General features: G+C 35.7%; 2 protein-coding genes across 2 annotated transcripts; both read left to right on the top strand.

Moving 5' to 3' along the window:
* Nucleotides 1-12,472: 12,472 nt before the first annotated feature.
* Nucleotides 12,473-17,631, top strand: LOC120344877 (uncharacterized). Its single transcript, XM_039414198.2, has 5 exons — nucleotides 12,473-12,936; nucleotides 13,045-13,280; nucleotides 13,388-13,718; nucleotides 13,911-14,146; nucleotides 16,825-17,631. The coding sequence occupies exons 1-5, from the start codon at nucleotides 12,546-12,548 to the stop codon at nucleotides 17,014-17,016; spliced, it is 1,386 nt and encodes a 461-aa protein (XP_039270132.2). The 5' UTR covers nucleotides 12,473-12,545; the 3' UTR covers nucleotides 17,017-17,631.
* Nucleotides 17,632-20,694: 3,063 nt separating this feature from the next.
* LOC120344320 (small nuclear ribonucleoprotein Sm D1-like) lies at nucleotides 20,695-21,553 on the top strand. The gene has a single exon (XM_039413465.2). The coding sequence runs from the start codon at nucleotides 20,753-20,755 to the stop codon at nucleotides 21,122-21,124; it is 372 nt and encodes a 123-aa protein (XP_039269399.1). The 5' UTR covers nucleotides 20,695-20,752; the 3' UTR covers nucleotides 21,125-21,553.
* Nucleotides 21,554-21,643: the final 90 nt, after the last annotated feature.

Raw genomic sequence — 21,643 nt, 5'->3', positions numbered from 1 at the left:
CCTTCGAGTCTATATATTCCAGCATTGCTCTGTTTTCTAAATAGTATACGATAAACTATATCGTATATACTGATACTCAGCAATTATTCGAATTTACAGTCAATCTCGATTTTTAGCACATCACATTGAATGGAAATAATATACATCAATAACTACGTCTACCAACCGATACATTGAGAATTCGTCACTATGTATAGTCAAGTACGTACTCAAAAATATGATTGGCTACAATATTTAGTTTTCATTGGGACATCAACTTCCTGACTAGTTCCAGTTGCAAGCTTCCCATTAAAAAAAATTGACGTTAATTACACTCTTGTACAAATAACTAATTCTTATAACACGATATGTTGCATTCATCGTAAATTGTCATGATAAAAATCCACAGATTTTCAACACTTCCACTACGAACATCCTTATGGCCGCCTTCAGAGATAAAAGAAAATGTTCAGAACATCCCTAAACGTTAGTTACTAAGTCACACACTTGGGCTCGAAGATTATGATTCAAGAAATTTCAATATATATCAGTAAACTCCAGATTAAAACAAAAAAGGAGACGTTTGTTTAGGAGTATTTATAGCTTCAAATTAAACAAGAACAATAAATAGCTAACAAAACCACCAAATCTAGCTAATATTTACAACTATGCCCGCAAATCTGTCGTAGCAAAAAATGTCTTGATCGGCTGCCAAAATATCTTGGTGATTTTGGCCAATATTACAAAATATATGAGGATGTTTGTTCATGTTTGTGCAAACTTCCTCTGTCATCTCTCACAAATGTTCATCTATCACAAGACAAGAGCACGCTACTGCATTATAGCTGATCAGACTAACGACATTCGGTATTGCCGAAACCCAGGAATCTCCCATAAAATAGTCTATATGCAGTGTTCTATTGGAAAGGATTAATTATTTCAATACATGCCATGCAACATTATCACACCAAATCAGGGGCAAGCCAAACTTTTCTGCAGCCCGGCGCGAGTTTCTGATAATGGCGCGGCGGTGTGGCTCAACGGGCTAAGCGTTAGGAATACGCTCGCCACCGCACCTCTAATTACTCTGCGTGGGTTCGCAGGTTCGAATCCCATGTAGGGATGGTTATGTGCGAGAGTATTGCTGGACTCCTCGCCGTCGTTGGGTGGTTCACGTAACCGCTGGTCGGTCACGGCTTCCTCCACCACCAAGTCCATGCTTCCGAAAACAAACAATATAACTAATCCCATACCCGACTTGGAATGGTAACTGGACGAGAGGCCGTGGTTCGCCATATGGATAAGCCGTCTTATCGGCTTTCCTCTCCCCCGGGATAAATATGTAAATCCTATCCTACCCTAATGCTGCCCTTTATTCCTAACCGATTTCTATGTCAAATCGCCACTTAGCTGTTAACAAATGTGTGAACAACAGCCGCTTCCACCTCGCTCGTCAGGAATTTCTTTTCGATGCTACTCGAAGATAAATGGACAGGCGCTAATTTGACATCGAATACCTCGAATATGTTTTTATCTGTTTCAACTTGGAGAAAGATCGTTCGCAACTAGCAATTGAGTATTTGATTGTAAATAATAAACAATATGCAATGCGAAAAGTTGGAAAAACTTTTCATCTAAGCTCAATCAAATCTTAAGCATTTTTTTTAGACAATCTTGTTTTCACTTCGGAAAAAGGAAGTAGCAGTATACAATTTGCCAGCCGAACAGACAGATTTTCTGGCATGTTTGTAAACATAATCTCGTTTTCCCGTGCAATTTGTTAGTTTTTGTTTATGTTTTGGAAATTTCAGTACGAATGAAATATAACTTAATTATTCTGTCTTTTTATATTTAATTTCAGTAATCAAGGTTAACTAACAGTTGAGGTTGCGTGAAACTTAACAACTTTCCTTGCTCTATATGCCTTTGCGCAGGTGGATCCGTATGCGTATTACGCAAGGATGCTGTAGCAAGAGTGTAAATGACTATTCTATTCAATTCAAGAGTCTTGCTGCACACGAACATAAATATATTTCTGTAACGTTTCGATAGGTAAATTGGAGACATTTAGGAGATGCCCCTGTTGCAACGAAGTTCTTTAGGCTCCGCTTGTGGTGTTGTTGTCTGGTTTCTTTCAGTGTAATTTTCTTCAAATTGTTGAAGTCCTTTTTGTGATGTTTGCAGATTCGACAAAATGTTACAGAAATATATTTGCGTTCGTGTGCAGCAAGACTCTTGAATTAAATAATAAAAAGTTAGTTTATAAATAGCTGTGATATAGATCGATACTTTTTAATAACAGGGTTGCCTGTTTGGAATTGAAATGATTGTTTGACACATATATATTGACCAGTTCAAGGCGTAAACTAGCGAAACCACCCTTAAAATGAGCAGCAAAAATGTTTCAATTAAAAAATCTAGGTAGAGACGACGATCGGGGAAAAATCCAATGTTGACTCATCATTACCACAGTCAGTCGCACAATACTGAACACATAATGTCAGCTTTTGATTAATAAAAAAAAAATATGCCTTATATATATATGTGTATTAACTGTTCCCATATTGGAGATATGGTCGAAATTGACACACGTAACGTGTTTCTTACATCCAGACTACTTTGATATCTCGTTTTTGTAGTTATCAATATTGAAGACTAGGCCATAAGATTTTGGGAAAGGTAACAATGCCTGTAAACCTTCTGACTCTGGCCCGGGTATTGATTGATGTTGGTATTGCCAAAACTTGAAGTAGTCACGTTCTTAGCAAGAATTACTTTGTTGGAGATATCTTACACGGACTGATAAGAGACATTCTTATACGGGCGTAATGGAAACAATTGACCCAGCATTATTGCGACATACTGATATGGCAATTGTTTGTGGAATCAGACATGCTGCTCAAATGCGTTGTATTTGTCTGATTTGCTGTTTTTTGTCGTTGGATTTGTGGTTAGATTGCAGAGGTTTTATTACGGCCTTGTCCGTTTTTGTGTCACCTCTCTGCGGACCGGCAGTAACCTTTCCGCGGACCGGCAGTAACCTTCCCGCGGGCCGGCGATGGGCCGCGGCCCGGTGGTTGCCGACCACTGCATTAAAGCATATTCATTGAGCCATGTTATTTTCCCTCTTAGGTCCAGGTGAAACCGTACTATATTGGACTGGGCTTTATAGAGAAACAACAAATATAGCTCTGTAATCCACGAAAAACAACTAAATATTGGAAGTTATAAAGACAAATATTCTATTTACAACTTTTTTTTGGAACACACAACTGAAGACTGACAAATAACACGTCAAACCGAGGCAGTATTTACAACCATGCTTGGATCTGTCTGAGCTATCTGTCTACGTTTCACAGACAAATATTGTGTTTGTTCCATACATATAAACATCGAGACAATCTTGGAATCGAAGAAGATTCAGGAGCTGCACTGAGACATTTATTTAGTACTCAACATTCAGTGCTTGATGTAGAAATAATTATAATATGTCGCATTTTGATCCAGAAATTTCGATCTAAAATATATCTACTGAGAGAAAGGAAGAAAATAAACACATCCACTCTATCTTATAACCAACTTACAAGCCCGAAAAATAATGGAAGTTATTTATCTATTAGAATCGTTATGCAGCCTTCCATGCCACAATTAGATAACACAACTCTACGGGAAAACTCGACAAAACTAAATCTCATGATGTTAAGAGAGACGAAAATGGCATGACATGCTGAATATTGTGATTGGAGTATATTGGTATTGGAGTATTTGGTTGGGTATTGGAGTATTTGGTTGTATTAAGTTTGCAGATGATAGTTTAATCTTTGGTTAACTTAAGTACTAAAGCCTGCTACCTTCGATTATATCAACAAACGGAATATACCTTTCTAATCATAATACTACATTGGATTCTGCTGAAATAATTACCTGTTCAACTCGAAACTCCACGGAAAATCAATATGAATACCGAAGTTCATAACCAGATTCTGGCTGCTGTTACATCCCTCCAGGCCAACCAAAAAGCGCTCATGCAACGCTCAGATGAACTGTCTGCCACTGAAGACCATGGCAGCAAGTCTGAAGCTGTTAAGAAGTTCCAGCATGATGTGGCTCAAATCTCTCTTAAGATCGAGGAGATTATAAAAAGACTGGAGTTATGTGAAAAACAGCAAGATGATCAGGAACAGTACAGCCGGAGGAACTGTGTTGTTCTTCATGGCTGCAAATCTGTTCCAGAATCTGAGTACTACAAGTTTGAAGACTTTGTTGTTAACACCCTGAACAATAACTTCAATCTTGACCAGCCTATTGTTAACACGGATATTGATATAACCCATAAATTGCGATCCAAGTCCCCGAAGAACCCCATCATTATTAAATTTGTCCGAAGATCGACAAAAAATTTAATATATGGTAGGAAGAAAGATCTAAAAGGCAGCGGTTTGTCCATCACGGAGTCCTTGACCCGGAATAGGCTCAAGCTCCTCGCCGCTGCCAAGGAAGCATTCGGGAAGCATAAGGTGTCGACAATGAATGGGACTATATACGCTTACTTGGACAGAAGGCGAGTTATATCTTGTTTAAATGACATCACTACTCTCTCTCGTCCCCTGTACTCCAGGACTGCTGCTCGCCCAATGGGACCTAGCAAATAGGCACACTGTTTGCAACTTGGTCTCATTGGTATAGTGGTGGCCTTTAGCACAGGGTTGATAATATAATTTAATTTAACTCATTTTATTTTCACCCTTATTTTCCTTATGCTAATTAGGCTAGTACTTATTTAACCATAAGTTCTGCACCTGGAAACTTTGTATTCAAGCTTTGTATTTTAGATTTTGTCTTACTTCACTATACTTTTTTTATTTTTTTATTTCATTACTTTGCCACCACCATGAAACATAATTTAAAATATCCCTGTGGAAATTGCCACAAATCAGTCCGAACTAATCAGAAAGCTATTTTTTGCAACATTTGCTCACATTGGATACATTTAAAATGCACCAATATCTCTAACCAGCAGTATGAAAACCTGCAATCTGAAGCTGATGATATGCCTTGGTGCTGTTTCTTTTGTGAAAAAGATTGCATACCATTCTCTTCTCTCTCTGATTCTGAATTATTAGAATCATGTACTTCCCTTCATTCAGAAAAAGCTGAAGCCCAGGCACTTACTAAAATTCTTGATCCTGAATACCTAAACCAAATGTTTCTTGAGTCAGCCAATACTGACAATGATGAATTCAACAACATAAACAGTGTTTTCATGTACAACAGCTCAAATCAGTATATTTGCTCTAGTGATGTCAATGATCTCAAATTCAATGATAGTTTTAAACTAAGTGGTTTCATGACTCTTTCCACTCAATATCAGATCTTTAGCCTCTTTCAAAAACTACACAAAATTTGAAGCACTAGTGAATTCACTGAATTGTAAGCCTCATGTAATTGCTGTAAATGAAACATGGATTGTATCTGGTACAAATGGCCATTTCAATACATTGGATGGCTATGTTTTTATCACTAACAGTAGATTTCATCACCGAGATGGTGGTGTTGGTCTCTACATTCGAAATGATTTGAAATACATTGTCCGCAAGGATATTACTATAATGTGTGAAAAGGTTTTCGAATCTATATTTATTGACATATTATTGGAAAATAAAACAATAACCTGCGGTACTATTTATAGATCACCACTAACTGATGAATTGAACAATGCTAACTTTCGGAATCTCTTGTCCCAAGTTCTCTCAAAGATGAACAAGTTGAATTATAATTATATAATGGGTGACTTCAACTATAATCTTATTGATGAGTCCAATATGAATACCAGCCTATTTGTTGATATTATGCACAACCTGGCCTATTATTCTCTGATAAACTGCCCCACCAGGATAACTTCAAGTTCTGCTACCTGTATAGACCTCATTTGGACAAACGTATATGATAAAAAAGTTAATAGTGCTGTTTTAGCAGAATGTGTTTCTGATCATCTGCCAATTGTACAATGCTCTCTTCTAGAAAAGCAAATTCAGAACAGAATTGAAACGCTTTACCGCCAGTTTACTTCGTCCAACTTGAATACTTTTATGAACGAACTGAATTCTATTGATATTGATGACTTCAGCAGCATCCAGGATCCCAACACTTGCTTTGAAAAATTTTTTGAAAAATTCTCTACTGCTTACTCTCAATCTTTTCCTTACAAAAAAACAAACAAACAGATCAAACAAACCTTGGTATGATACTGAGTTACGTAAACTAAACAAAGTCAAACAAAAACTTTATAAGAAATTAATAAACAATAAAAACATAAATGACAAGCACAAATTACAGTTCAATGAATGCAGGAACCTTTATACTCGATTGCTCTACAAAAAGAAATCAAATTATTACAAATCTAAATTTGCCTCTCACAAAGGTAACATCAAGGCAGTGTGGAAAACAATTAATGAACTTATTGGTAAAAATAAAACAGGTTCTTGTCCTTTGATTGGACTCGATTGCAGTAATACACAAATTGCAAATAAATTTAATGAACACTTTTCCCAAGTGGCACAAACCCTGCTCGACTGTATGCCACAACCAGCTGGCTGTGACAAAAATTACATTTCATATCTTGGAAAGCAAGAATCCTCATCCATGTTTTTAAGGCCAACTACATCATTAGAAATAAAAAATATTATACGCGAAATGAAGCCCAAGTCAAGTTTTGGAATTGATGGTATTTCATTCAAAGTATTGAAACACGTTCCAGAACATATCATTGACATCCTGACATATATATTTAATCTTTCACTATCTAGTGGGTTATTCATTGAAAGCTTCAAGACATCTAAAGTTCTTCCTCTATTTAAAAAGGGTAGTGTTTCAGATCTTGGAAATTATAGACCTATTAGTCTTTTACCATCATTTTCTAAGATTCTTGAGAAAATAATGTATAGTAGAATGTCAAACTTCTTTGAAACTAACAATGTTTTCCACTCTCATCAATTTGGTTTCCGCAAGCATCACTCCACTGCTATGGCTGCTAATGTTTTGGTGCACAAACTGACCAAGGCCTTTGAAAGCAAACAACATGCAATTGGAATATTTCTTGATATTTCAAAAGCTTTCGACACCATTGACCATTCCATCCTTTTAAGTAAGCTCTATCACTATGGAATTAGAGGCGTCCCATTCAATTGGATCAGGAGCTACCTGCAAGACAGGAAACAAATTGTGCAATATGACAACTCATTCTCTACAAATATTTGTGTCATGAAGCACGGAGTTCCACAAGGATCTTTACTTGGCCCATTATTTTTTCTAGCTTACATTAATGACATGTCCAGGTGTCTGAAATCCTCTGAGTCGATCATGTTTGCTGATGACACTGACTTGATTCTTCATGGGAAAAACCTTGAAGATCTACTCACAGTTGCAAACCAAGAACTAACCAACATTCATAGCTGGATGTTGGTTAACAAATTATCTCTTAATGCTAACAAAACTAAATTTGTATTATTCCACCCAAGCAAGCATAAAAGTGTGAGTTGTTCAAAACCACTACTGCTCAATGACAATGAAATTGAAAGAGTGAAAGAAATAAAATTTCTAGGAGTTATCTTTGATGAAAATCTATCATGGAAATCACAAATGTTGCATGTTATTGGTAAAACAAAAAGGAACTTGGCAGTTGCTGCTAAAGTATCCCAGTGCGTTAATCAATCAGCTTTACTAGCAATGTTTCAATCTCTACTACTAAGTCATATCCGATATTGTAGCTCAGTCTGGCTCCATGGTAATAAAACACTTGTCTCAAAATTGCAAAGCATTTGTAATAATTTTTTAAGAATTGTCTTTAGGAAAAGTAAACGTGAAAGCGTAAATCATTTCTATAAATCGCTAAATATACTCAAGGTTGAAGACATAATGAAATTTGAAGTATTATCATTAGTTTATGATTTTCATGACAACTCATTGTCAAACTGCTTTGACGACATACTAACCAAAACCACCTCCAATCGAAGAAGTAATTCCAATTTATTTATACCGTTTATGAGTAAATCTGTGAGCCAGCATGCCCTATGCTATAATGGACCTAAGCTATGGAACTCTCTCCCCTTGAATTTGAAGTCATTAAAATCCAAAAAATCATTTCAGAAACAAGTTAAGTCGTACTTGGTATCCAAATATTAAAAGTTATTTTCCCATAACCACACTGATATATATACTCTTTCGTATGTAATTAGCTACAACGTTTTGATAGCTCGGACACAGAAAATATTGAACCTTCATGAATGACCATGATAGAAAGTTGGGACACTCTTCACTTGCACATACTTATTTTCATGAAAATATTAAACAGCTACAATATTGCTATTGCTCCTGCAGCTGCTGATTGTTGTTGAGCCGGCAGTTAATCTCTCTCCACCTGTTCTACATCTATTGTTGGTGTGTCGGGTTCTGTAGCATGCACAGCAAATTATTTTATTTATTTATTTTTCAAATGGCTGTTTACACTCTGACATCTGCATGCGCATGTTCCCTTTTTGCTTAACGTTGGATTTTTGACATTACACATGCATGGTCTTTGTTTCTATATGGGTGGTGTGATACCTTATGAGGGTTGTAGACCGTATAGTTTAGCTCCTGTACCTATTATTGTAATTAGGCGACCAGTGGAGATATATTGGATTCTCCCCTTCATTTTAATTTGTTGTGGTATTCTATGATTTGTTTTGTGTGTATACAAAATTTTATCCTAGGTTGAGGTTCTGCTGTGAAGTTGATGTGAAGGCCAACATACGAATGGTCAGTGTGGTTTGAGAGTTTCTGCATGGTTTGCGAGGAATTCACCCTGTGTCCCAACCATATTTCAACTCTGGTCTTTGAACTAGCGTTTTATAGATAGATAACTAATAATCAATATCTACTCGAAATAATAATTAATTCTAAACAAAAGTGTAGGGTAGTGCTGTTTCCAAATATGTAACCCTTGAATATCCTACTCGCAGATTTATTTTCTGTTTTTCAGGTCGTTCTGTGATGATCAATACAATGGCTAGTTTATTGAATATAAATGGTGTCTACAACAACAAAATTCGCAGGTTGATGTCTCATCCACGATAAACTTGAATCTATTACGCCACAATAATTAAATGAAGAAATGATCCTGTGAAATAACAATACTAATTCCTTTATTCCTAATTCCTTTATCCTTGCAGAAGTCAATATCTAAGAATGAAAAAAAAAAAACCTTATAACCTTAGCAACCAACATATTCCTATACCCTGTCTTTCTACCTTAATTAATTATAATTACTCATACTTATAAAGTTACTGATAGATTTAAATACTTATTGCAATCTGGACTAAAATTTGGCAATAATAGGCTCTAGTTTGGGCAATGAAGTGGTCTAGCCCACCTCTTCATGCACCCAATTCTGGCAACTTTGGTTGGGCATTTTGGCATTTGACTCCATCTATAATCAGCTTGACAATATATTTTTTTATAAAAGTTTATCTTCACTGTTCACTCCCATTTATAAAATTGATCAATTTGGCAGTGGCAATCATGATAAATTTATTAATATGGTGTGGCAAGTAATTTTTATTTATTTATTTTTTTTTAACTACCAGTATGTAATTTTTCATGTTCCCTTTACTTAATAACTGTGTGAGCGTGTGTGAAATATTTCAATTATTTTAGGTGAGTGAACACGTACCACATCTTCTTGGCAAAACCTTCTATCTTATATACATTCTGTACGTTTTAAACCTTATCTAAGGTTTTGTTCGCTCTCCTGATTTCATAATCAGTTTTTATTTATTTATTTTTAACATTTATTTTATTGTTTTGCTGATTATGGAGTCGAAATAAACTTATACTTGTACTTATACTTTAATAGAATACCCCACTGTGTTACCGTACCAGGGTATTTTCAAATGTGCCCGACCAGTGGGATTCATTCGCACACTTGACAAACGTGTTTTAAAGCATTTTGGTGGTTAAATGTGGGTCGCCAGCTTGAATATTTTCAATAGCTGGATAAAAACGATATTTACCCCTTTCTGCATTAGTCCTGTTTGCCAAATGAATATGCAAAAGAAGAAACAAATGTGTCTCAACCTTCCCCACTTTCCCTTACTTTTACCTCCTGCACTAAACGTTCCGAATTGCTGCTTGTTTCAACTAATCTATTTACTTCCCTGTCACAATCGAAATATTTTGTTTGTGAGTCGATAGGTGGCGCCATTAGTTTCCGTGTATAGTTGCAAATTATGCTAGCTTCTGTGTTACAAACCAGACGAGATTCGTTCATACGTGTGTTAGATGTTTTGAATAAAAGCGGTGCTAGTACAAAATAATGCAGGGAGGTAAAATCTCACTACGAGATTCGTCATACGTGTGTTAGATGTTTTGAATAAAAGCGGTGCTAGTACAGAATAATGCGGGGAAGTAAAACCCCATTACATTGAAAAACGTTGTCAACGAATTGATAGCAAAGATTATATTTTAAATCACTGCAATGTGGTTTCAATTTCATCCAAAATAAATAAATAATGAAATTCACGCTTTTTTGAAAACGGCGTGAGGTTGTTGATGACCAATAAATCGTTTACAATCGTGAGATTTCTATTTTGTCCTGTGAATACTATCGCCAGTAATACCACCAAACGAGACACAAATGTAAATTAAACATTGTCAGAGCATCTAGGCATGCTATCAAGACTAATGTATTTGATGAAAACATAACCTAAGGATGAGAGAACTTCATAACAAGTTATAACAAATTCGTTTTGTCATTCATCACCGTAACTCAGCTTAGGTTGAGTCAGCTATGTTGAATATTCAAATTATCTAAAAATCTCGATTCTTAAATTCTATAAAACCATACCCTTTGGTATATCATCAGTCTTTTGGACGTTTAAAATGAGAATTTTCACCGCTTTACTGCCTTTCTTTGCAATAGGGGTGAAAATGGGTGAGTAATGTAAACGTCATGTCAAATTTGTAGTCAAGTTTTTTTTATATATATAACGTTTTATTTTAACTCCGAAAATGGCTATTTTTGACACATTCTTTCTGGTTAGGCATTGCCTTTTCTATTGGGCCGACCGAAATTATTGTGAACCCTCAGTTTTATCCTGATAATTTAATACGAAGTTCAAACCCGCGTACCGTCATGGTGCAGAATTCAACTACATCAAATAAATTTCTTGATATTTTATGTCGACAGTTTAATTATTAAAGAGATTCTCTACTTTGGCCAAAGTCTTCCATATATTCATGTTTTGTAAAACATTATACTTTCATGAAGAAAAACACTTGCATTATCTAATATCGCCACTTAGGCACACTGAATGAAATTGTGATATTTCGATAAAATTAATATAACATTAAATGTGTTACATTCATTGTGTTTATATGGATTAATTAGACAAAAAAAAAATTCCTTGGTTCCATACTCTTTTCCAGTCAACACTTTCATATACCTTAACAGTCAGACATGTTTACATTTATAATTTTTTCTCATTTTGTCTTTATTTAATTCAACAAAAAAATTAAACGTGACTAACACTTTATTTCTGACAGCAAGTTGAATTCCAAATTGCAATGATATATATATAAATATATTAGACCATTCGTAAAAGAAAGTTCCATTATTTTCAGCCCATACATTCCCAACATCGGAGGATATTTGTGAAGATCAAAGTTTTCAATTCGATATTACCGTGAGTAGCCATTGACTTTTTTGCAAGTTGACAAGATTCTCCATGTGTTAGGATTGCATAGTGAACTGTACTGAAATCAGACTTGTACTTCACCATCTAGCTCGCTCAAAATTGTTTTGCTTATGATCGGTTTCAAACATCGGGTTAATACAATATTCGGTGTTATACCGGATTTTTATGGGTCTTTACATGTTGTTTTGAAGCATGGAATAATTTTTGATATGTTTATAAGCAGTTTATAAATATATATATATATATATATATATATATGTATATACGAGGTTCTTCATTTGTTTATAAAGTTTACCTTTCCCAATATGAATTTTTTAGTAGGGTATTACTTGATAAAGTTTAAAATTTTATAAAAAGAAATTCGAATTTTGGAATAAAGCGTAGAACTGTTTTATAACTCTTATTTTTTCTATATTTGCAACTATATTTTTTTTACAATAACATTCTAAATTTTACTTTATTTTTAGTTTACCAGCGAAAAAGGGGAGACATGTTTTAATATATTTTATTGATTCGTAAAACAAAAATATTTATTGAACCAATATACCAGCACATCAAAATCAAACGTAGTTTCACGAACTCAGTTGAAATTATGAAGTACCCTAAATAAATATACTTTTGTGACCAGGAAGTAGCTTTTGCTGGGTTATTGCGGTACTTGACCTGTCGGCCATTAAATAACCTCTCCACAACCAAAACGAACAAACGTAGAAATATGCCACCATGTAATACGTTCCATAATAATGAAACAATCATCAACATCAGTTATAAATACCGGATCTTTGATTTAATTTGCTTAATACTTCAAACTGTTTTCCAGATTTGAGAGCTAAGATGGAAGAAAAGTTTACAGCGATTTTGCAAGTATCATTTTATGATGTCGTCAAAATATCAGCTGAATTCTCCGCTGGTGAGACAGCAACACAGCCCGAGAAATTCAGTAAAACAACTGCTGCCCCGACAACGCTTGTCGTTTCACCAAGTCATATTTCTTCCATAGCCCGAAATGTTACTGCCACCGTTGACCGACCGTTGGCAACCCCGACTATTGCAACGTATCAAAATGACACATTGATAACGTTTATAAAAATGAATTCAACATATAGCAAACTTCATGGAAATTATATGGTAACAACGCTGGAAGCGACTACTAGACAAGATAACATTTCAACGCGTATTATGACTACCAACGACATAACGACTGTTGAAACTTCGCCAAATAATGGTTTATATAATTGTTTTTTTAAATTAAATAAAATTTAAAATTAGTAAATAAATTGAAATTAACTTTCTCTCTCTGCGACTGAAACTCATATTTCTCAACCATTTTCAGATTACCTATGCGAATTCGCGTTCAATAATGAATTTTGTTACTGGACCGAGGTTCAACAAGACAGAAAAATAAATTACGGGCGTTCTGCAGAAATGTGTAACAGAGGAAATGCAGACGTGGCGATCATGCGAAGTGAAGAAGTTTACAATATAACAATACAAATCATGCGATCAAAAATTATGTCACTAGCTCTTAATGACACTCTTATATGGATACAATTGGAATTGAATCCAGACGTACGTTACCACTTACGACAGTTGTGAAGTTAAAGATAGAATAATCAAATATTTAGCTTTAAATTTGTTTTATATTGAAAAACCTGAATCAACCAATCTTATTCTAGGCCACCATCGTAACTACACCAAATGACGGATTCATAAAATGGTATCCGGGCGAACCGAGCGGCATAGGAACAGGCGAAACAAATGTTGGTCTACTTGTCAATCTTCAATACCACGATATTCTTATGCAAGATGGAATGTTAGCTCTACGTCCATCTTCTTATACCAATGGCGTTGTTTGTGAACTTCCGTTGAATAAACTCACGCAAATAACAACTACAAACACCAATAACAAAATGAGTAAAAGCACCGCCTTCTCCAGTTCATTATTTACCAGTTCAATCCAGACATCAGTTCCTTCGATCGCAAACTCGTCATCAGCCACTATTCCTGGTACGAATTTCTTGTTTTATAGATCTAAACTTAAATTTAAAATATTTTCTAAATGGAAATGGTTTAGTCTGGAGCAAGTCTCACAAAAAAGTTATTTCTACTTTCCATACAATAGCATGATAAATCTAGCTTCAGTTTCAAATTATTATCATGTTGGTAACAAACATAATCATTTTTTGTTGTTTACTTAAGGTAATCAATGTGAAATATGGATTGGTTCACGCAATCTATGTTTTTGGACTTATTTTGATGATGAGCAAAGCGTAAATTACAGTCAAGCTGAAGCAATATGTGCAAATGCGAACTCCACGATTGCACCAATTGCGAACGAGAATATATACAACAAAATTTTAGTAAATATGAGATCTAAATTCCCGTTCGACATGTTTGTTATTTCAATGTGGATAAATTTGAATGTCAATACAAAAGTAAGTACATTACCAGTTAGGCTTGCACGGAATTTACGGATTTACGGAATTACGTAATAATTTGGAGTTACGGAAGGGAAGTTACGAATTACGTAAAGTCGTAATTATTGCATTGAAACGAGCTTTCTTCAAACAGTCAATTTCGTCGATTGCGAAAAATGAAAGCTCAACAAGTAGAAGAAGTTAGAGTTCCGGAGTTGCCATTTACTAACCTATTATCAACTTATCTGGCATGGCCAATGTAAATTATTAACGTATTTAAGGGGGAAGAACTGAGTAGGGCCGTTTGACGCCAACACACCTGGTTTTAACTTCTCCCGCAACTTAACCGTAAATAAGGGATAGAATTGCGTTGAGACCGATTGACGCCAACACACCTGGTTTCAACATCTCTCGCATCTTATCTAGCATGGCCATGGCCAATGTACATAATAACCGTAGATAGGGGGAAGAATTGTGTTAAGACTGATGAACGCTAACACGCCCGGTTTCAACTTCTTCGGGTGAAATGACTAATGAACGCCGGAGATCAATCTATCAAACATGGTCTATCAAACATTTGTATCCATTTTACTTTTATTTATTATTTACTTGTTCCAGTTTTCCGTTACTTATGGTATATATGTTCCGTTTCTATTTTATTCTATTTTATAGTCACGCGTTTAAATAGTGGGAACTCCCCACCAAGTGTGGGTTAGCAATGCCTAACCATTCTTTATTGTTAATATCAACACTTGATATATGAACATGGAATATCATACTGTTTTTGGCTGTTTTATTTCAGACTTGGGGTATAAACAGGAAAATACCCATAACCTTTCAACACGACGATCTTGTGAAATTTAACGAAGAGCTTTCGCGACGAACTGGAACCAAATAAGCGAAAAGAGCGATTGATCACTCGCGCCAATACAGCGCCGTGATAATTAATGTCGCGCTTAAGACGACAAAAGAGAGATTACGTAATGAACCAACGCAACTTCGTCTTCTCGGCATCGGTAAAGCGATTGAGACGACAGAGAAACAACAAAACGACGGATTCCTCACGGACCGCTAAAAATTTTACTGCTATCATATATAATCAAATATGAGCCAGTGTGTTTATTCTGTGCGAGATCCATTTTCTATTACAAAATCTTGATGTTCTGTTAACGGTTTTATCGTTATATATCAGTCCGGACTTGGCCTTGCTCGTGATGTTTTTCACAATTCCTCGCAATATTTCGGCCATATTTGATTAACTGTCTTACCAAATGCGGCAACTTATTTTGATTTATCGTCGACTTGAATACCACCGGCACTCGACCAAACTTGTGTCAATCTTGGCCGATAGGATCGCCGACTTGAGTTAGCAAATAAATGTCGTGAGTGTAAAATAAATGTCACAAAATGCATTGTTTTGCGATATAACTTTGTATTTTCGGAGAAGGCATATCATATAAGTTCGGTATTTAAATTATACGTAAATAAATAATATTTGATCTAAATTTATCGCAAATAACGTTATAAACATTCAGTCCGCGAAATGATTAAATGTAAAATGAAGCATGGTAATCGGAATATCGTCAATAAGTCGACATCAATAATTATTATGATGAAATGCTAACAAGGCAGTAATGTCGGATAATGCAGAAAACGCTGCAAAAACAAGTTTTCGTCGCGAGGAAATCGCAAGTATAATCAAACGAGAGAATACTCTCGTCGTTGGTTAATAAATTGGAAACCCGTAATTTTTATTCAGTACGAAAGTCGATTTAAAAAAACTATCGTTTCCATAAATATCCGTATACCAGTGTCGGTAATGATAAAATTGATGGCATAAAAATGGGACGGTCAATTTGCGAAGGTGATAAAGGAAAACCAAAGCTAACACAAACGATATAAATCAGAATAAAATTAATTTGAATTCACTCCTTGATATTTGTCTTTAACATCTGCCACCGGCGTGTATTATTGCCAAGAATATGAAAACCCAACTTTAATGTCCCATTCGGAAAAGAAGTGGATTCAATTGGTTGTTATGATAGGTTTAAATGCGTGAAAAAATATCGCAATTACGGGGTCATTACGTAATTGATTTTGCCGTAATTACGGAATTGATTTTTGTCAATTACGTGCAAGCCTATTACCAGTTATTGATATTTGATCAATTCTCTATTACAGTGGTTTTTAGTGGGGTCAACGGAGTCCGAAGGCACTACACAAAGGAATTTTATAGGTTCCATCATGTGCTTCACATGCATAGGATGATATCAAAATACCGTACTCGGATTAGTCGCGCTCGCACAAGGCGAAATGTCAAAGTCAACTCGTAAACCAGGCTACAGTAGATCACATTTTCCTGGTCATATAAAAAGAAATTGTTTTATATCTTCATTCAAAGCAAAATAAGGTCTCATCTGCTTAAATTTGATGGAACGTTTGACATCTTTTGTTCTTGGGTAATGTGAGATTGTAGGCTATCCTTTAAAAGTTCACGATAGATCATATCTTGTATCATCATCCGAATGTGAGGCAGATTTGATGAAAAACATTGTTTGTGAGCAGTATGGACTATTCGAACAAGTCATCAAAATTCTTGAAACCCGTTTTCTATTATTCCATTTCCATTTTACCATGGGTAAATTTATTTCCTATAAATGTTTTGTTTTCAGTTTAATCGTTGATCTATTTTTCAGAATGGTGCCGTTATCGGAACATCTACAAACTACACGAAATGGGCTCAATATCAACCCAGGATTGGAAATGAATTCACCATGTACACAAACGTATTTCTACAAGCTGGGCTTACAACTTTTGCTTGGTGGGGTGAAGGCATGTACAACGCACCGCCGACATCTAATTCGAATGGTGTTGTTTGTAAACGCTGACGATTTATAACAAATGAGCCGTCTTTATAAGGCGTGATTGAGGGGACCGAGCGTCTAACTTTTATGTGATTTTTTCAATATTTGTCATTTATATAATACTTTTTATGGCACATCAAGAAAGAACGATTGAATAAACATTCTACCAAACGCTTGATTGTTTAGGCAAGATATTGTGAAGGCGATGTATTATTTCTTCACATTATTTAGAAACTGAATATTTTACGCTGTAAAATTTTCAAAATAAACCTTCAACACAAAAAGGAGAATGTAGGATTGAGTCCGGTCATATAGTGTATTCTTCTTGAGTACAATTTATTTTTAGAACTTTTTACTGAAGGGTTTCCACATCCTTTTTTCACGCAAGCCTTGGAAAAGTACATATTCACTTATTTGCATATGGATGCTTTTGTTTTCGAGTTTATCCTACTTATCAATTGAGGAAACATATATATGACCCTTGACGCTCCACTTCTCGTCTGTAATTTTCTTATACTTAATCTTTACAATTTTATTTTAGGGTTCGGGACTTTGCTTTGGGCAAACTTAAATATAAAATAAATTGATTTGTTTGAAGAGGTGGTAGACATAGGGGTTATAGAATTTAATGCATTGGCATTTAAAATGGAATGCTTTGAATACAATTTCAACTTATGATATTCAGTACTGTAGACCCATTTGATGATTTTCTGAAAGATGTGTGCACTCTTTAAGTTTAAATAAAGCAAATCGTCACATGCGAACCTTGACTTTAACACGAAATGCAGTTGGCGGGTCCTGTTGTTGTCGGAACATTTGAAATACAAGATAGCAATGCTCAAACATATTAACACGGAGGCCTAAGCAAAATATTTTACCAACAATCTCCCAATCTCCTCATTCATCTCAGGCTGAAGGTGGCTGGAACAGCGAACCCCCCCCTCCCCCCCCGTCATATATTTTAAGAACACGGTTATTTCGAACAGAACTCGTCAAACGATCGCTGGTCGATTACGACATCCCCCACCATCAAGTCCATGCTTCTAAAACGAATAACTGGCTAACTAATCCTGACATGGAATGGTAATCGTACGATGTTGCACCTTGCGATCTGTCCCCAACCACAGATAAATTATATCTTAAAAACTACCCACATTGGTAGGCATAGTTGCGTTTTAAATTGAAAGAAATCTTCATTAATGGTCATCAGGTGTTGTTTGTCTTATTGTTTTGTTAGTTAGCAGGTAATTTATTACTGATCTGATACACAAACTTGGCACTGTCAAATGATGATTAGTGTTTAATTTATTTTCAGGAAAAGGGAAGATAACCCATTATCAGCTGCTTATATGTCCCATCAATATTTGAATTTTCGCCATCCCCAGAGTGGAAGAGAATATTTAGAAAAAGGGGGATTTTGAAGAAAGGCAAAAGGCAGGACCATTTCAACAAATTTTGTTAACTTGTATGCGTTGCAATATTTGCAGTTGTTAGCATAAACATTCAATGTGTCTTTCGACTAGACCTACCACAATTTAAAAAAAGCCGCCTACACCCCTTTTCACTAGAACCATAATACTGTAAAATATTTGATATAAATTACCCCCGAGGCATCATATCTTCCATTTGAAAGGGCTGTGGAGGCAGATACATTTGTTACTCTAAATTGTTGAATGTTACTTTCAGGTTATCTTATCCTTGCTTATATATATCTTGAGGTTAGTGACTCCAACTGACTCATGCATGCCACAATGAAAATTCTCTTGTGTACCCATGAAATAAGGCTGTTGGAGCCTTCAGACCTTGAAAACAGTCGAATCTGAGCACGATGGATTCATGTGAAACACGTAATATGCATTTAGAGGCAAAAATATCCCATCCTGAGCAGCACCGATCCACAACCTCCTGCCTATGGAATCAAAACATTAGACAAATTGGTGTACTGTGCGCATTCTCAAATCTTTGCGAATCAAGTGTGCCTTTTGACTAAAGAAAATTTAGCATTGAAATGGTCAATATCAACCTAGTATCTGCAGATAAAACCAATTGTTTTTTAAAAATACATTTTTGATGTGCTTTATTTTTAAAATATAATTTATAATTACTGTAAAGTGTGTGATACATTTGGTACCATGAATACCATTTGCAAATTATCTTGGGTTACACCCCTCTCAAATAAAAGTTTAGACTCTTAAGTCATATCTCATAATATTCTTTAAAAAAAGTTGCGGCTAGCCGGCTACCCATCAGAATTTCTTTTCAGATCACAAAGTCGAAATATTACGCCTCGGTAAGTTTCATTGGCAACTGTATCTGGTTGTAGTATCGGTGTCCAACGTTTGACTAAAACCTTCCCTACCAAACCCACCAAAACAATTTTTTTTCTTGATAGGGTCGTCTTGAAGTTGCTTTCGTTAAAGAACAATGGACACTTTATCTCCACCAATCCACAGTAATCACAAGTTACTATGTCATTACGATAAGCATCAATAAATGGATACTGAGAATGTATTATCAAGTCACGCAAGCTGTCACACAAGGGGAGCCAGTTATTTGTTTTCAGAAGCATGGACTTGGATGGTGGGGAATGGTCGTAACCGATCAGCGGTCATGTGAACCACCCTCGGTGGGAGTAGAGCTGCAATCCTCTCGCACATAACTATCCCCGCACGGGATTGTGAAACTACCAGAGTGATCAGAGAGGCGGTGGCGAGCGTATTCATAGATGGCGAATTCAATTGAATTCTGGTTATTTTTTGCATGACCACTGGTGTTAAACTTTAGTTATCTATTCAACCTTTCACACTTAGTAATAGATTACCTGCTAATTAGGGAAACAATACCTTATAGCAATTGATTAATAATTCTTTATTGTCTTACATAGGTCAAGTCTGCAACTGCAAGTAGGCCCACGCCTAGGCCTACTAATAACAGTAGTTTGTCATCTGCTTTCCATTGAAATGAGGGAGCTTGTGAATATTTAAAAAAAAAGATATCGGCACACTATCACTCACTGTCAACGAAGTGCTATCTGCAAACAGTGAAACACAGGTAAGATGGCTTCTGGACTTGACACCAAGCAGTTCTGCCAATAGGCAATAGATAATATCCACATTGCGCGACGTTCCGGATCTTTTGAAATCAGTGGAATATAACTGAAGATCCATTTCGTTGTCTATACTTTACGTACAGCCAACGGAACAATACGAAATAACCATTTTCAACAGGCAAACAAAACGGAAACGTATAATCCGACTTGCAACTGACAGGAGCCAAATGGACGTTTTTGTTTTATTGCCGTCCAGTAAACAAGGTCACGTGACCCGTGTAAGTCCTCTATTTGGGTGTAGCTCTCTTGGTTCTTTATATTTTTGCATGTTTTTTTGTTTTTTACTGGTTGGAAAAAATAAATTTCACTTAACTTGACTTCAGCAAGCACGTAGGCTACTACTTCTTTTGACAACACCTTCTAATCTGAAATTTGTACGTTTTAGCGTAAATATATACTACTACGGTTTTAGCCCTTACTTAAAGATTTTGTTCGCTTTCCGGTTCTGATATCAGTTTTATTTATTTATTTTCTTATTATTATTTTATCGTCTTTTATGCTGAATATGGAGTCAAAATGAACTCATTACGACTTCACTGGAATATGCGGTCAAAGGTTATCACTGACCACTTTAGGCACTGTTGTAAAACATAATTCCCGCTTCGTTGACTGGCGTGTTTGTTGCGTTTCTGTTTTTCGCAGACTTCAGCTATGAAGCTCGCAAGATTTTTGATGAAACTCAGCCATGAGACAGTTACTATTGAACTGAAAAATGGTACCCAGGTGCATGGCACCATCACTGGCGTAGATATTTGTATGAATACGCATTTGAAATCAGTTAAAATGACTGTTAAGAACAGGGAGCCAGTCACCTTGGAGACACTCAGCATTCGTGGCAATAATATTCGTTATTATATATTGCCGGATTCTCTTCCATTGGATACCTTGCTCGTAGATGAAGGGCCTAGACCAAGAACCTTCAGAGACAGTCGTGGAGGCAGAGGAGGACGCGGTGGTAGAGGCCGTGGTCGCGGAAGAGGAATGCGTGGTCGTGGAAGAGGTGGCCCACCAAGGAGATATTAAAATAATAAGAATGCTGGATTTGAATATCGAGTTATTTGGGATTATTATTAAACAATTTTATGACCAATGAAATTTCCTTTCGACTTCATGCAGCTCAAAATAATCATATTGGCACTCTGTTTATCGTAATTTGACTGTACTTGCTGATAATCAATTATAAATCAGGGCTAAAGGAACTCCTTTTCAACCCTGGTTGTCTGGTTATCTAATGCTAGACAAGAAATTTGCGGTACACCAAAATTTTATCTTGCAGTTTTATTCTTAAAAGAAAAATTCATGTTTCATTGGGACTTACAATCATTTTCAAAAATTTCATCCTGCAGTCTTATTCCTAAAAGAAAAATTGTTCTTTTGCAATTCATTTCAACCATGTTTCATTGGGATTTACAATCATTTTATTACTGTATTACAACAATGAATATTTTACAATTGTTCTTTTGAATTTTTGCATGCGTGAAGAACTAATGTTTGTTCTCCAAACTGACAGAAATTAGAGGTATTCAGCAAGTCAATATGCCT

Source organism: Styela clava, chromosome 5 (assembly GCF_964204865.1).
Source record: "Styela clava chromosome 5, kaStyClav1.hap1.2, whole genome shotgun sequence".
In the NCBI taxonomy this organism is placed as follows: domain Eukaryota; kingdom Metazoa; phylum Chordata; class Ascidiacea; order Stolidobranchia; family Styelidae; genus Styela; species Styela clava.
This window is presented reverse-complemented; position numbering and strand designations above follow the sequence as displayed.

What these genes read in the sequence shown, in the direction of transcription:
- LOC120344320 (XM_039413465.2), top strand. Translation starts at nt 20,753, where the DNA reads ATGAAGCTCGCAAGATTTTTGATGAAACTCAGCCATGAGACAGTTACT.
- LOC120344877 (XM_039414198.2), top strand. Translation starts at nt 12,546, where the DNA reads ATGGAAGAAAAGTTTACAGCGATTTTGCAAGTATCATTTTATGATGTC. An exon ending in TGAAACTTCGCCAAATAATG is followed by an intron (nt 12,937 to 13,044) that starts GTTTATATAATT and finishes AACCATTTTCAG; the next exon opens with ATTACCTATGCGAATTCGCG. An exon ending in GTCATCAGCCACTATTCCTG is followed by an intron (nt 13,719 to 13,910) that starts GTACGAATTTCT and finishes TGTTTACTTAAG; the next exon opens with GTAATCAATGTGAAATATGG.